This window comes from Fopius arisanus, unplaced genomic scaffold, assembly GCF_000806365.1.
Source record: "Fopius arisanus strain USDA-PBARC FA_bdor unplaced genomic scaffold, ASM80636v1 scaffold00171, whole genome shotgun sequence".
Lineage (NCBI taxonomy): Eukaryota > Metazoa > Arthropoda > Insecta > Hymenoptera > Braconidae > Fopius > Fopius arisanus.
In genome coordinates this window covers 126984-144911 of record NW_011887910.1, presented here as the reverse complement: position 1 = coordinate 144911, position 17928 = coordinate 126984, and the positions used below count along the sequence as shown (strand labels likewise).

General features: G+C 38.7%; 1 protein-coding gene across 1 annotated transcript in view; it reads left to right on the top strand.

The window, feature by feature from the left end:
* Positions 1–2644: 2644 nt before the first annotated feature.
* The window catches only part of PIG-N (Phosphatidylinositol glycan anchor biosynthesis class N), a gene marked incomplete at its 5' end in the record, with an annotated part of 128930 nt that continues 113646 nt past the window's right edge, over positions 2645–17928 (top strand). The window contains 1 exon segment of the mRNA XM_011314521.1: positions 2645–2865. Coding sequence (XP_011312823.1) covers positions 2645–2865 — 221 coding nt within the window.

Below are 17928 nucleotides of genomic sequence, written 5' to 3'. Positions count from 1 at the left end.
GATGATTGGCAGCCATCACTCGCGCCACAGCTGCCCCACGAATCACTGGCCCAAATAACAGAGAGAAATTATTGAGAGGAGAGGAATTAGTGTGGAGAGACCCTGTGAAGAGACATTGGTGAAGTGGACTTCTGTGAGAAGAGAGACTTGAGTGAGAGGAGAGAATTGTGGAGAGAAAGAGACTTGTGTGGAGTTTGTGAAGTTGGTCGAGTTCGAAGAGTTTATCCAGGAGAGGAAAGAAGGAAGGAAGGAAAAAAATATCGCAGGACTCCCGAAAGGAGAGTTGGCGACGTCATCACCCGTGAGTGCCCCATTTTTGAAGTGAACCTCTATTCAATTCATTTTCTTCTGTTGGCATTAAAGCCCCCTATTAATTATTACTTTTCCAGTTGCTTAAGCGCAAGTGACTTACTCTTACCCCCGGACCGTCGAGTTAATTAGTAGTCAAAAGGCCTGGATTATTTCTTGTGTTAATGTTTTTGTAACGTCACTTGGAATACACAGGTATTTCAGATATGCTCCTAATTTTTCGAGTTATAATGAATTCCAGAGTATCGTTTCTTGGTTGTGCATTATTTTATATTCATTTTTCCGACCAAGGTCATAATGTATCTCCACTTATACTCAGTTTTCGAGATATTCTGTTTTGCTGTTTTGCTAAAAAATTTTGTTAGCAAGGAACGCTGCGAAAAATCGACTCATCAACATAAATTTCGGTATGAAGTTTCCTATTGGCAATGAAATATGAGGAATTGAAGAAGGGCTAAATCTGATGATTAATTCATAAAATATTCAACATTGCTTGAAATTGATGTTCTTAAATATTTTGAAAGCTATTCAATCGATTACAATTCTTCACCTGTCAAAATATTTGTCTTGATGTACTCTATATCAATCAATTGAAATATGTACATCAGTTCTCACTAACTTTTCGAGGTATTCCAACTTTCCTGTTTTTTCAAAACAAAAATTCTTAGCATGGTAACGTCGCGAAAAATTAATTCATTAACTTGAAATTTGGCATCAAATGTCCTCTTGACAATCAAATTTTTGGTATTGAAAAACGCTGAGGCTTTCTTTCTTCAAAATTTTGTACTCAATCTCTATTCTTTTTGCGCTTTCTCAACATTATTTCCAGTCCCAATGTTGATTCGTTCTGCAATCAAATTTGATGTGTTTTCTGAAGTAATTCATTTTGTAAATGATCTTTCATTAAACACTTACTCCATGATCTTTTTCCTTGCAAGAAAAAATTTCCTAAAAAAACCTAAGTAATCAAAAATTTTACAGATTTTTTTAACAAAATTTCTAGTCAACTTTTTTTTTATTTGTATATTAATTAAAAATTTGTCTTCTCTCAAAAAGAACTCCATTTGATGTCTTCTATCTCAATCCATTCCAAGTTAAATACCTCATCATAGGAAATTTTTTGAGAATCGTCGACAAATAAGAGAAGTCATACAAAGGTATAAGCACTTTTTCTAGTCGTTTGGCACCATACCATCCATTCATTGATGGCAATGAAAGGCGGAAAGGGAAAAATGAGAGTGAAAAAATTACTCAAGGACTTGCTTACTGTCACTTTCTCGCTGTCATATACTCTCCATTCAAGTGCTTCCCGCAATACAAATTTGATCCCAACTTTTAATGTATGTTGGACTAAAAGCGAAAAATTTAAACAAAAATATTAATGATGAATATAACGAAAAAAACATAATGCACTGGACAAGATTCAAAGTAAATAATATCAGTTCTTACTATTTTATTGTAGGACAAATTATATATTCAGATTTGATTTTTATGAACCGAAAACCATTAGGGAATAAACGATCCTAAAACAGATGATATGATTGTTCTGATTATATAATGCATATTTGCTAGGATGATATAATATGATTAGATGTTTTGATTATATAATGCAGATATGCATTATATAATCAGAACAATCATATCATCTGTTTTAGGATCGTTTTTTATAAAAGGACATGTTAATTAAATAGAAATTATATCATCAAAATGGGTGGCCCATACCTTCGTTTATAGATGTATTTGATTGATGCCTGCCCCCTTAATTTGTCGCGTGAATATCGGGGCCGGAATCAATATATGTTTCAATGCACACATGCACTCAGTCCGTACTTTCGACTGGTTATAAAGAAAAATAGTATACACTACATGGGCAAATAGTTCACATCCATCAACAGCCATGAACGAAATTCAACTTTCTGTCCTTCTAGTATAATACATTATTTTGCCGAAATGTATGTAACATATATCCGCATGTAATTTATATATATTGCCAAGTATATATTTTTTCCATGATAATAACATGACCCGAAGGCGAATGATATAATCGAAGGGTGCCAAATCACTTTGCCGAGTAATTTCGAGACTTTATGATACAACTGAAATAAAGGCAAATGACTTGTTTTCTGCGGTGCCATACAATTTGCTTCGATACATGTGGACGTTCTCATAACTGTGATTACATACCTCCCCTTCGGCTCGCTTTCTGACTGCCATACTCGTTGAAAAGGACTTGTTCTTCCATTTGTATTGTAACATACTATTTTGTAATAGTTACAAACGTTAAATGAACATTGATGCATTCTTCTCACAACACTGAAAAATTTGAATGATTCAGAAATGTTATGCGGTCGAAAGGAGTTTGGGGAATCTCTCATACAAGGGTCCCTACAGAATCCAGACCTGGGAACGTAGCAATTGCCGCTGGACTATATGAAGACCCCAGTGCTCTTTTCAAAGGATGGAAGAAAAATCCAGTAGACTTTGACTCTACATTCAATCGGAGCACGAAAACGTGGGCGTGGGGAAGTCCTGATATAGTACCGATGTTTGTTGAAGGTAACCAAAATCCTACAATTCTCTTTTGAATGATTCACACTTGAAATATTGTTAACTGTCCCGTATAGACGTTTGGCGTCCATCCAAGTACATAGCCGCGGAAAGTGCGGGCCAATCGTATTGTGTTACCATTTAAGTATCGAATGAATAATTTTTGGTTTAGAAGAAGATTCAAAATGGTTCACTTCCCTGCTAGGATTATTCGTTTTCCTATATGAATGCTCTCATCCGACAGCTTCCCTAAATACTCCAACATTCCACCGATTTTGTTTTGCTTGGTATCGTTGTTAATTAAAAGCAGTCTTACTCGAGTACCTTCAAATGAAAGTGGTTCCTTTACTACTCACCCGTTTTCCCCTCTCATTTCAACCTTTTTTACTCACGGGTTCTTTCATTTCCACTAGGCTTTCTACCATCCCTGTCCATTTCGAGTGCTTCCTATTTACTGGTTTCAATTTCCGCATGTAGCTGTTATCCAGTCATTTTAGTTCCTTCAATTCATCTTTTAATTCTATTCGTGGTTCCTATAATAGTATTACGTCAAATTCTCTGAGGAAGCTCTTGGAAGATCGCATGTGTTTTATTCCTCATATTCTATGCCAATTCCAGGGGTTGTTATCTCTGATATGGCAGGGATGCAGCTGCAGCTCCTCTTCCGTAATTGGCCTGTGACTATGACTAATTTTCGGGGAGTAGATTAGTTTATACGTGTTGTACAATCATTGGACCAATTAGGATAAACCTGACTTGACCCTATAATTCTTGAATTATATCTTATGATTTTTAGGTTTCAGATTCAATTCCCGGTAGGGTAAATTTATAGAATCTAACCATTTTAAGTATTGATCAACCCCCCGACACCCCGGGATAATTCTCAAACTAGTCTGGCTGCCGCTTGTATCGTTCACGATTGGGCGCCAGCCAGGTTTTTCTGGAAAACCTGACGAAAAACCAGCCACGAAGGAATTTCGTCAACTCCGCGGACTTTCGGTGGTGGGTCTCACAATGCCGAGCCAGCATCAGCATGACACGGTAGAGTGGGCGAGGTTCACCAACGTACGAGTGACTTTAATCACTAACTTCTGCCGCGCTTACGGTGTCGTCATCGATATCTTTTGGGGAACGTATTCCCCAAACTCTCGTGGAGGGATATGACCATCCCTCACACGTGGTACTCTCTCTTCTGGGGTGGCTCAACCCCAGACAACACACAGATTACCTGCGAATCCTTCGCACCCCGCAGGGCGCCGAACTTCTCGAGGCACATGCGACGCAGGTATCTGGAGACCTCTCTCACCCACCTAACGTCCACCCCAACTCGAGAGCTCGGTAATAGTAATCTCATAGCGAGTAAAAACCAAAGTTACCTCCCATGGAGGCGCGTGCGACCGGACCGAGGGGAAACGCCTTGCGTCCCAGCCCTTAGTCCACCTCAACACCATGGGTTTCGCCCTAGAGATGGATCTCTGTAGCCTCGGACTCTCGTCCATAGCCTCAAAGTAATCCATTTCACTGATCGGGGACGCATAAGCCTCCCCTTCTCTCGCTATTCCCTTATTCCTTGGAACCACGTACCCCTCATAATCCCGGCGGGGATTATTGCCAGCAAGTGATCCCGAGCTCCTAAAACATCCGCTCGAGACCAGCACTCAACGCGAACTGTCCTGAAATCTCCCAGGGCCTTGTCCCCCTAGTCTGAGCATCTCAGCGATTGTGGGTCATCCGTTACCCCACAGACACCAATCAACTCGACGGGATCCCGGGGGCGCTAGTCCTTTCACCTAACCATTGGTCCCTGGTCTAAATCGACGGCGCACTTCGCAACAACCCAGTTGGAACGCCTGTACGTCGACCCTGAACTCCCTAACACGGCTAGGTGGATTTCCGAATTGGGAAACAGCTATCGTCAGCGTCATCACAATGTTCCGAAACATGGTCTCACCCTACCATGTTTCTTCCCACTATGTGATTGGTCTAATTTACATTCGGAGCGGCCTGATTGGCCGTCGTCCGATGTTCTACTCATCTTTCGCTCGGGTATTTCAGCCGGCGTTAGATGTCATCCCTTTCGCCTAGTGACTTTATTAGGGTTTTTCCCTAGTAACGACAAATATCTCGTTACAAGTCATTATGAATGAAAAGATCTAAAATAAGTATCAACAAAAATACTCGGCGGTTTCTGACGTTCTGCGACGCCTCGGGATTAAACAATACATCGTTTTTAGAAATAAGATTCTGTTTAATACTAAACACAATGCTGAGTGATGAGAACCAGGAAGATGATCCCTCTTTCTCGTCATCCAGATCTGGCATCAACAGTCCCACGGGGTTCTAACGACCCTCTGGTCAGCACCTCTCTGGACAGATAGCTATCGAAGTCTAGGTATGATGGGCTATTTGACTGCCTTGGTATTGGTGAAAGCACGAAGATAACAGTGGAAAGTAACTGTGTGACTGCTTAGTTCAGCAAATTGAGACTTGGAGAACTTTGTTGAAGTCATGAGGACTCAAGCGACAAACGAGGATCGGAGCTCAACAGACCAGACCTCTGAGATCCAAGCCTTAAGCCATACAAGACGAGATAATCAAAGTTCCTAGTTGAACCTTTTAGTGAATATATTATCATTTCATCGATTAATTAACGCCATAACATCTTTCAAGCAATCCTTCCTAATGTTACGACAACCTCCTTCCGAGTGCACAAATCCCCCGTGAGCTAGACTCAGAACTAGTGAAGGAAGAAGTGACCAAGACTACTAGAGTCAAAGAAAACCATTGCATAAACGTCACACATTGCCCAAATCTACCCTTAAGGGTAGAAGTAGCTAGAAAGAAATGAAACGAAAGACAAATGAAAATATTCAATTATGGATTTCGATTTTTCTTTCGTTGACAAAAATTCAATGAAAGGTTCTTTAAATTTGGATTTATTTTCAAATTGAAATGATCAATTTTCGTTTATCTCAAGTTTCTTGTAAAAGAAAAATTTTAACATTTACCCTTAATAGAAATTTGACTTGCAATTTTTGAGTCCTCTTATATGATTTAATTATCTTTCCAAAAGAAGGGTGATCAGCGAATTATTGAGGATTTTTTTAATTCTACTGGAGAGATTCTGTTATCTGATTTTAGCAAAAGAGTTTTGCTTATGGATTTCACTCTCCTTAAAAGATCATGTGAATGAAGATATATTGTTCAAAATATTGAAGTGGAGCCATAACGTTACCAAATAAAGCAAACAATTCGTAGATAAATAGTTGTTGTTGGGAAGATGAATATAACTCTGTTAAGGGAAATCCTTAGTAGTTCCGAATGAGACCGGTCGGTCTGCAATCTAACATAGAGCTAGCCCATATTAGGATCTATGAACTTGTTACGTACGCCACTACCTTAGAGCAATAAACTTTAATTTTTCTCTTTAAATCGAAATGTATTTACAACTCCCAAAATTTTGCCTCGGCATCCGCCAGTGTAAAGGCTTATCGAGAGGCACTGACTTCCCTCGACTCTATCCAAAAACTACAATTCAAAACTCAAAATGGCTGACAGCTCACTTGTAAAAGTAGACCCTACTTGTTACAAGGGGGAGGGGCAACGATACCCCCCCTCTGGGATTCTCTTCTATCTTGACAAACAAGACACTGTTTTTCTAATTCAAGAAGAAAAATATTAGAATTCACATAAAAAGAAGATTACACAGAAAATAATACAAAATCTTGATCTCGGGTCTTTGTATCCCCGTCACGACAAAGGAAATTAGCACGGCACAGAAACGTAACTCAGATAATTTTTCCGATAATCAACAAAACAAAATTAGTGGATTTTCGCCACGAGGGACGCCATTACATGGCCAACAGCGGACTCCTAAAGAAACTTTATAATTCCTCAAAACTCGAACAATTCGAATCTGCCCACCTATTTAGTGGCTCCACCACGTCTTCATCCAGGTAGGGCAGCAACCAGGACGCCAAAACTCCTCAAAGCTAAACTCAAATTATGAGAACAATGTTCTCTCCTCAAAAACTGAACTTGACTCAACGCCGGCCGGGAGGCAACTCTACTTAAGCTGAGGCCGGTACGCTTCACGATGCTCCGTCTTACTCAAATTTTAATTTGTCTTCGAAAAGGACTGTTATTCTTAGAATTAAGTCAATAATTCTTTCAAGCATATACCGTTTTTTGTCTAGCTCGTTTTATTGTGACATATTCAAGTGTAATTAGTGACTTTACTAACAATTCAAAGTTGACTCTTTTTGATTAACGCCACGCGAGTGTTTTTTGACCCTCTCCACATTTTCCCGTAATCCAAAAATATTTCGTCCAGCGCCTAAAAATATCCCCAACACCAGATCCCGCGCTGGACATTTTGGTCCTTCGAGCCCGATACGCGGGATATTTTTTAGTTTTCGTTCCTATTTAGCGTTTTACGGAAGTGCTAGTGATTAGCGTCAGAAATCGTGCAGAGTCGCCGCCCGAGACAAGTTGAAATCGTTCAGCTCAAGCGCAGCTCAATTTCTTGAAAAGGCTCCATCTCTGAGGCCCTTAGTGCTCTTAAAGCTCTTGATCAGCCAACTGATCATTGGGGTCCGGTAATCGTTCATTCGATTCGAGGGGATTTTATTTTAATTAATTTTTTTTTATTGTATCGAGATATTTCAATTATTAAAAATTGTTCTCCCCAACAATTCTAGAGTTTTATTAATTTTTTTTACCTATGTTGATAATGTCAGTTGCATCCCCTTTCAGCTTCCGATTATTTTTAAATCTCTACGTGTGAGCTACTGGAGCAGTTGAAGCTGGGATTGGAGAAGGATTTCGATACGGCGAGCATTCCGTTAAAATTGATCTGGCGCCTAACATTTTTGAATTTTTATTTTCTGTTGAGGTTGTTGGTGCCAGAAGGCAGGCTAATGGAAGGAGGGTTCCGTAAACCTCCTGAAATTACGTTGAGGTACAGATACGCATGACCAACTTGTAGGAATAGCTCTAGACGTTTGCAATCTCTGTGCTGTCGGAGGGATGCCTTTGGCAAAAATGCACAGTAATAGCTCAGCTCTTCTTAAATGGCTCGATCCTGATAGCACCTCTAATGACTAGCGTACATATGAGCACTCAGAAACTCGTATACTCGGATTGTCTTGGCAGGCCAATTTAGATAACTTCGTCTTCGTGCTTCGACTAAAGCATCGCAGGACTCGTCCGTCTCAAAACAAATAAATATCTCGCAAATCGCTCAGCTTTCCGACCCTCTCCGATTTCTCGCGTCTGTGGTCATGAGAGGGAAGATTCTCCTACAGGAAATCTGGATTGAGAAGCTTGGTTGGGATGATGAAGTTTCGCCTCAAATAGCTCATCGTTGGAATAGTTTTCGTCAGGATCTCACCTTGTTGCCCAACGTATCCATACCCAGATGGAATGGTTTGCTCCAGAACTCTCTAGTAGAGAAAGACGGATTCTCAGATGCCTCTCAGCTCGTGATATCAGCCGTTGTTTATTTCAAGGTCTTCAATAGTAACAGAGAGCTTCGTATCTCGTTGGTTTGCTCGAAAACAAAAGCAGCTCCTCTCAAACGGCTGACAATTCCAAGGCTTTTGAGCTCTCAGCAGCAGCTCCTTTTGCGAAACTCGTTAGGTACGTCAAAGACCAACTCGACCTTTCCAATGTGCCAACGTATTTATGGACTGACTCTTCAGTTTCGCTCACATCGATCAGCTCTCACCCTTCCCGATGGAAGGAGTTCGTTAGAAATCGTGTTTAACTGATCTAGGAATTAACAGTGGCTCAGTAAAAGCTCGTTCCTACAAGGAAAGCCCAGCTGATTGTGCATCTCATGGGTTAACCACAGCGCAACTCGTATCACATGAGCTATGGTGGCAGGGCCCATCATGGCTGAAGAAAAACTCATCTCGTTGGCCATCTCTGGAACTCTCTTCAAAGACATCAACTGATCTTGAACAGAAACCTGGTGGAGTGCTCAACGTTAAAGTCCAGCGCGCAGAAATCTGGGATCTAGTCCATCGTTATTCCTCGCTCAACAAGTTGTTTAGGATTACTCCTCTCTGCCAACGTTTCATTGCTCGTCTCAGAAAAACTCCAGGATCTTCGTTCAAGATAGCTCTCAATCCTGGTGATGTTGAACAAGCTCGTCTCTTGTGGATCAAGACTAGTCAGTGAGCGCATTTTTTGTCTGAACTGATGACGTTCTCCAGAAGGCGACAACTAAGGCCTTCATCCGCTCACTCGAGCGTATCTTGATCACCAAGGGGTTCGTCGCATTGGTGGACGCCTCAAGTTCGCTCAGCATGACAATGATAGCAAAGATGAAGCTATCATTCCGAAGGAGTCCCAGTTTGCTCAGTTCGTCACTCAAGAAGCTCATTTAAAGACTCTAGAGGGTAGAACACAGCTCACTCCTGGTCAGCGCAGACCATCTTACTGGATTATTGGTGGAAGAGCCCGAGTAAGACCATTAATTTTCAAGTGTATTCCCTGTGCAAGACAGCGAGGAATAAAAGCTCAGCAGCTCATGAGTCAGCTCCCAGTTGCTCATCTCACACTTGGCCTCGCATTCCTCAATACAGGAATTGATTATGTCGGTGCAGTATCGCTCTGCGCGTGAAAAGGATGGGGCCATAAATCTTAGACAGGATGGCTCCCAATTTTCATCGATATGGATGCCTCCGCGGATCGTCTCGAAGTCTTCTCAGATTACACATCTGACGGCTTCCTGTTAGCTTATCGTCGTTTTGTCGTTCGGCGCGGGCTCTGTAGGAATTTGTTCTCAAATCGTGGAACAAATTTCCTCGGAGCCGAAGAAGAATTAAGAAGCTCTCAATGGCGTCCAAGGAATCGGACCAGATTGCTCATCTCTTGCTCAACGACAGTACGAAGTGGTCTTTCAACCCACCAGCAGCTCGTCACTTTGGAGGAAAGGCAATTATCAGTGTCTTTTCAAATATTGGAACTCGGAATGTGACAAATGGAAATATGCTGTCAATTCAGGAATATATTCGTGGACATTTCATTGCAGATTTTTATATTAGATTTTGAATTTTGCAGATATGAGGAAATAAATGTTGTCATTTTTTCTCTGGTGAAGCGTACCTTCTAACTTTTAATTTCGGTGAAAGGATAGCATCTTGGACAAAAAATTTGTCCAAAATAATTAGAAATTGGAAATACAAAAACATGAATATATTTTTAATTAAATGTCTACCCATGGCCAACATGATGGGCTGGTATTCAATGGAAACAGAGAGAATAATATGATAGTGTACCATACCATATATACTCTGATACTTTGGTAAATGAATAAAACGAAAAATGAGTAATTGAATTTTTGCTTCCGAATGAAAGCATTGCAATCGTTCGAATCGTTTTATTCTCTAGTTTTGCCTGGAAATGGCATGGAATGGTTTGATACGCAAAAATACCAAGTTTGAGGGCCATGTGTGTATGTACAGATGATCAACTGAGGGTCAATTTTTGAAGAAAAATAGTCCGGTAACTTAATTGCCAAAAATCTGAAATTTTGTCAGTTCATAGGTCTCAATATGGACCTGATCTGTGTTAGATTGTAGACCGATCTGTCTCATTCGAAACTGCTAAGGCTTTCCCAGCCCTTAGAATGCTAACCAGAGTTATATTCATTTTCTCAACAACAACTATTTATCCACGGAATTATGGCTCCACCTCAGAATTTCGAACAATTGCCCTAGTTCATTTATTGAAGTGTTGCAAATAGGGTCTGAACACAAAATAATTGTCAATTGTCATTGCTGCCTACTTAATGTGAAAAATTGATATTTTTATTTAAAATTTAAGAAAAATTGAAAATTCGCGATCGACCGCATGATCGCTCTCTGCCGGTATCGGTCGAACCAGCGCTCAAGGAGAGAGAAGAATCGAATTAGAGCAGGTAGTTTCGTTAAGTGGATGAAGCCCCTCTCCCAGCTCTGACTAACGACCTCGGGAACCGCCTGAGCCCGATGAGCCCAGCTTGCAGGTCCCTGCTCTAAATTACCACACTCGAAAGAACACTCAATTTTGAGAATTGCTAAATTTCGATTTCCCAATTCTACGAAAATAATAATCAAATTAATTATAATACTCTAAAATATTTTTCGTGTAATCTGCTCCGACTTTCTCCCCAATATCCGGGATAGTTAATATCGTGTTTTTACTAAGGATCACCCTGATAATGGCGAGTGGAGTTGAAAGGATTTTGAATTTCTCGTTTTTGTCGAATATGGCAAAAATGGCGGCGTTAGGGACGTCAACAATGGTTTGGATTTTCCCTGTATTTTCTCTAGACCTTATTTACATAATTTACAATTCAAATCCGGAAAAAATAGCTGAATATATCGCCCTTGATTCTCCCTACCGAGATCGCCTCTTATTGATATGGATTTTCCACAATGTTCACTCAAAATGAGGAGCTTCTGGCACTGTGTAATTAACAATGTACTCACAGTGGAAAGTTTCTTCTCGGCTAATAACACCGCTTCGCTCTCAGTTTCCTGGCTTTCTATTTTTTCTCGCTGGAAATCACTCCTCGACTCGTAGGTTGAGGTCTGATTTGTCTTAATGACACTGATTCTATTCTTAACACTAATTTCTTAATCTATTATCTTAACTATTACGTTCGGGGTGTGGTAGCGCCGCTGGTTAGCGTCCTTCTTTCTAGATTTTCCCACCAATTACGGGGATTTTTTCGACTCTTGATGGTATCAGAATATGGAGAGAATCGCCTCATTGTTAAGTTATAACATATAGTATATATGAGATTTTTTTTCATCTTCTTTGTGATCAACGGCAAATATTATGAGCAATATTAATGAAATGACTGTTTATTTTGAGTTTTTTTTTAAAGTATAGAAATTATATGATAATGCAGAGCAAATCTTAGCAGCAAATATTCATTATCATACGAGTCGTATGCGGCGGTATGGACTCGAAGTCTCTCGAACAAGGAAAAGAGATGAGGATAATATCACTTCTTCCTGCCTCGATGAACAAAAATCGATGCAGGATAATAAATTATTATCGGTTTTATACGTGAGTAAAATGAAAATTACAGAGTCCAGTCGAAGCTATGGGCACAATGCATGGGTCAAACAGACCATTTTTCTCCGCCAGCTCGGAATTCATATGTACGTGATGGAACACAGACTTCGATTTCCAGAATTTGTGAAACACCGATTTTCCTAGAAATAGAATCAAAACTTCTGTCGATAAGCAATAACACTGTGGGTTCAATATCCTTCACGAAGGTTTTGACAAGTTCTCGGTTGCCAATCACTACTGAAATATCTTCATAGTCATGGTGGAAAATTTTAGCGTTCAGTTTACCCTGAGGATAAGCCTATAGAGCGTAATACTCATCCTGTTTTAAATAAGCCCCATATTCCTCGAGATTTTTTGGCTACAAGGGGTTAATTTCAAGAATTTTCGTCTCAGAGTTCGCTCCGCTTTTGTGTACGCGATATGGCTCCCCATTGGATGTCTATATTTTTCAAGCAAAAAATTTGTAAACTTCCGCGAATACAAAAATCAAGTAGAATACCAATTAAAGGGATATGAAAATTGGCATATTAGGCAAGATTTTTTTAGAAGCTTGGAAACATCGGATTCTGTCCGTAATACACGATTCAGCTCAGAAAATAACTGGAGAAAAGGGGGAGTGTCCTTTCCGAAGTCGACGATAGTATTTTCGAATTTTTTAATCAATTGTTTAAAAATTGAAATAACTGGAGTTGAGTTTCACTGTCTATTTATTTTTGGAAATGAATTTGTGTACTAAAAAAAACATACGTTTTCGTTGTATGATTATAAACGTAGAAAAACCTCCCTGGTAGGAATGGACGATGGGGAGAGGGTTCGACGAGGTTTCGGCGAAGGTTTGACAAGCCTGGGTTGAGGCTGGAATTGACCATGAGTGAAGCCTTAGTTGAGCCTTGGATCGTAACAGGGGGTAGAGCCTCGATCCCAAGGCCTGCCGAAAGCTTGAAACCCAGGGCTTTCCAAAGTTTCGAAAGGCAGAGACTGCCGGAGCCTCGAATATCAGGGTTTCTTAAATCCTCGAACCGTAAGGCCTACCAAAGCCTCAAATCTCAAGGATTGAAAAATCCTTCAACCTCAGGGTCTGTCGAAGCCTCGTGTTCCAGGGCTTGCCAAACCCTCAAACCGTAGGACCCCGTGTAGGCCCGAATCGGAGGGCTTTTTCAAGCCCTACGGTAATTTAATACTAATTTTATTGCAGATATGAATGATATTTAAAGCAAATGGAACAATATTTATTGAACAAAATTGTAGTTACAATCTCTAATATTAATTTTTATGATTTTATGTCTATTTTTTCTACTGGTATTATTTGCAGTGCTCTGTGAAAAAACAAAAAAAAACAAAAAGAAGAAACGGTATTTCATCAATCGTAAATTTTGAAAGAATTTTGCAAGGGAATCAGATACATAGTTCGTATAGATTAATATCAGTTCCCCTTGAAACTCAAATTTTCACAGTTTTCGATATGAATCTTGAATTTTGTATCCTTTCTCATCTCAATAAAGTAATGGAATTTTTATGAACTAAAAAGAACGATCCATGACAAACAAAAACTAAAGAAGATTTTTCTCTCCTTATCATGCCAATGCTCAACTATTTATGATCATTGATAACATTACTAACGCGTTCTGGATTTTGATCCAACTCTTATCTTTTTACCAACGAATCAATAAACAATGGCGTAATCTTAGTGATTTAGTAATTTTTACCACAATTTACAAAATACAATATTGAATGTAAATTAAATAGAAAATGGTAAACAAATAAAGCTATTTGAAAAGCACAGTTCTCAACAGTTATAGATTTTTCAATTTCGTTATTAATTAGTATTGACTGTGTTTAGTTTTTCCTTCTCTAAAAAATATATATTCTTCTCATAAAGGATATTGATATCCAATCATAAACCGTTTTTTCTTATCTTTCATGAACAACAACAAATAATTAAACAAATATTACAACGAATATACCTTGTAGATCACATAAAATCATGAGAACAATTTTATCTATATTCCTCTTTGAATTGCCGCTCAACGTTCCAAATTATCTTTTAATAAATGTCAATATTAGAATAATTATTGAATAAAAACATTTTCGCATAAAAAACTAAGAATCCCAACCTTCCTTCTCTTGCTGACAGAGTGTACCAAAAATATACCCCTTCACACGTTTTGCGGTTTATCCGTTGCCCCTTTTCGGCCCTTGGCACCTGCTAAATAATCGCTAGTGATTGATTGATAAGACTCTCCAGGAAATTTAATATTCAACACTTCTGTCATACATTTGTAGGCAATTGTCTTCTTGAATGCCAGTTTACTTCCCACCTTTGTGACCCGACCTACACCGCTATAAAGTCTCTGTACAGAGGGGTCGATGACATGCGTAGTTATAAGCTGAACACTTTTTTTAACATCAGTGACTTTTGTCGTCAAACCGCGAAAGACATTTTTTAGTGCATCCTGCTTCTTCAGGGCCATTTTCTTGGCATCTTCATCATCCTGAAGAAGTGGATCAAGAGCTTTTTCGAATTGAGAAATTTTCGGAATTGAATTTATGAATGCAATCGCGACTTTTGTTGGACTCAGTGCCACCAATGTCCCCGCAATTGACCTCCTTGGCGGTGTCAGGTTACAAGCAAGGGCAGTTGACCTCGTCCATCTTTGGAACGGGTCACATCGTCAAGCTCCTGCACTGCAAGATGATTTGCATGTACTTTTCCTTCAAGTTCTGCATCTCATGCCTCTCATATTTCCTGAAGAAACATCCCAAGGACTGCAGGAAACCCCTGACGCCAGGAACATTCAGTCGTTTCGTTCCTAACTTGACATTTTTGTAACACCACTTGATCGTTCCCGGAAAAAACTGTTCTTCAACTTAGAAGGCGTTCAACTCTACATATTTGGTGCTGATTTATGGTTTATATGCGATCTATTCAATATTTATTTTTTTAAGAAATACAAATTAATTAATCTATCTTTATAATTCCATTAAGGAAAATTACTGGAAATACTGTTAGAGAAAACATGAAAAAAAAAATTTTCCGGGAAAATGTGACAACAAAATTAAGAAAATTAGATTTACCTAGGGTATCGCATGAGTGAGATCGATGAATGGAGTGTGTTCGTTGCGTTGGTGTTCTCTGAGTTGTCTCTGATTTTGCTGCACTCATATCAGAACTGGAAGATCTTATACGTCGACGTTTCAACCGATTGGGGGTAACAGAAGTTCTCTTCCTCTTCTTTGACTCTGAAATAAGAGAAATTTTATTATTTTGTTGGCAACTACACGTAAAAATTGTCTACTAAAAATTTCAATTTTTGTCTCTCGAGAGATTTGAATCTAAACTTACTTTCAGTTTCAGAATCATCAGTGACATTCGTCAAGTCACTCACATCATTGGAATCAATATTACTGTCCCGTTCAGACTTCACCTCGGTAGAATGGCCAAAATTCGATTTTTTTAGTAAGGATTTGGCTTTTTTCTTTGAGATTGGACGAACAACACTTCTCTGGTCGAGCACAGAGTCATCAGACACGAGATTATCTCGTTGGACATATGATTTTTTCAATCTTCGGAGGCCACTCTCGTAATTCTCTGAAAGTTTATTTTATAATTATTGAAATTATGTACAGGAAAAATTGATGAGTTGATTGAGAAAAAAAATTTCTAACCTGCCCATGCAAGAATCTCGATGTTTTCATACGTCTCCCAATTGTCCTCAGGCTTTGTCTCTTGCTTTGTCCACTCCGATACCTGATGCCAGGATATTTTAGGTGGATAAAGACAAACCCATTTCCCTTTTTTTTTCAACATCCATTTAGAGGGAAGCAGGTCAACTCTTTTCACTCCATTTTCCATTTCATCCACGAAGTCCACGATTGCATGTGTATAGCCGTCCATTTTACATCAATGCGGAGTTCACAAAAGTCGTTGATTTTATAGCACTATTTGACACAATCACTTTGTGCACAAAAATGTTAATTCAGTGCCTGACTTAGTATAACGTTTAGACAACGAAGAAACCGTCACTCATGAGGCCAGATCGCCATTTTAAGGCGTCCTCGCACCAGCGTCACTCTCACCCGAAATTGTTGAGTGACGCGAACGATATGAATATTAAAATAATAACACATATTGATTTAATATAAACGTAATTTGCAATACTTGATTTTCAGTCGTTAATTTTATTGCATAAATCATCACACAAGTATAGTTAGAGTCTCTTTTTGGAATATATATTATCACTTCATGAGCTGATGCGTTCTCTTCAGTGTTTTTTCTCAAGCATTCTTTTTTTTATTTCTTTTTGAGTTCATTTTGCTTTATCTGTATTTAAAATTTGAAAATTCAATAAGCGCTAATTTGGAGATTAATTTGTATTTACATGAATTATTGTTATTTCGCCGCCGAAAATAATGTCTTGAGATTATTCCTCAGAATTTCTTATTTATTTAATTAAAAATTTTGACAGTCAGCTGTGTAAGATCAACTTAGAATCATCGGCTTTATTTTTATTTAGATGATTGGACTGACCAAAATACGTCATTTGCATCTCCATTGCTTCCAGACACTGCAATACCAGTCCAGAAAAAAACGTCAATTTACCCGTGTAAGAGAGATATCGTGAAATATTTCTTGTCAATTTTCAAAAAGACACATTTGCACTTGATTTCATCAGCCATAAACGACACAATTGATCCATCGAATCCTGCAAGTTCGATGAGCCCTACGTGCGATGATGGACAAGGATGAATAAAAAAATCTGATCGTCCTGCATCTGGGTACCCCTCAATGTAAATATCCGTTGGTCGGTTCACTCCAATTTCACGTTGTTTTTGGATAAATATGCGTTTAATGTAAACAATATGACCAGTAAATAATTGCACGACATCATTGGGAGAACGAGATTGGATAGTCATCTTATTATATTTTACTGACTTCACGATTAAATATTGAGACTGGTCGATTTCACAAGGGGTGGAATTTTTCATTAAAATGACTTTGTTGAGGAGTATATTTTTCCTCATTTTGAGAATACTAGCAGACTGTTCTTGGGCGTTGATTTTATTCATTATTTGAAGCACTGGATTATTGCGGCTGGTGATGAGTTCTTTAAATTTGCCAATAAAATTTTCTCCCCAAAATGCAGAATAATCATTCAGTGGAGCTTTAAAGTGTTTTACATTATCCGCCAAGTGGATGGCAATATGCATTTGCAATAATTGAGAAGCTTTTCCGTAGTATGTCGGCAACAAAGAGACCCATGTCCTGAAATAATGATCAGCTTCATCAGCACATAGCACAGCCAATTCTGCACCCTGGCGATTTGAGAACCATGCCATTGCATGGATGTGCATGGATGTATATGGATGTGGTTTTGAGGGGATAATACGGTCCGAGATAATCACAATATGATAAAGAAATTGTTTATAGAGTGAAAGTTCATCAATTTGTGGTACTTGACATCAATTAATCGGTTGTTTTCAATTAATTAGGAAAAATAGGTTTGATGAGATAAGTGGTAAGAAAGGGCTGTTCGAGAAATGTCGCTAGATGGCGGCTGCATTGAATTACCGACTCGGTTGGGTGAAGGGACGCCCTAGGGAATTTTTCCTGGCGGGTATATTAAAACCATTGGTTATTCAATGTTGAAATTTAAAAAATCGTGGTGAATAAAATGGAATATTACCATTATTTTCATTTCATTATTATTTCTTTGGTAATGAATTGAAATAAGAAAACAATTTTAACCATTTAATGATTTTTATTTTTATATTGACAACTTCAAATTTCAAAATTTCACCTTTGCGATTCGAAATTCAAAAAAGATTAATTTTACATTTAGACTTGCAAAATTCAAAAACGCCAATTTTCTCTGAAAAGTTTTGAATTATGAAATTCGAATGTTGAATGTCAAGTGGGAGATTATAAATTTGGAATTTTAAGTTTTTTCAAAGTCAACTGATAACTGTATAACAAGGGGTTTTCTCATTTTTGCCTCA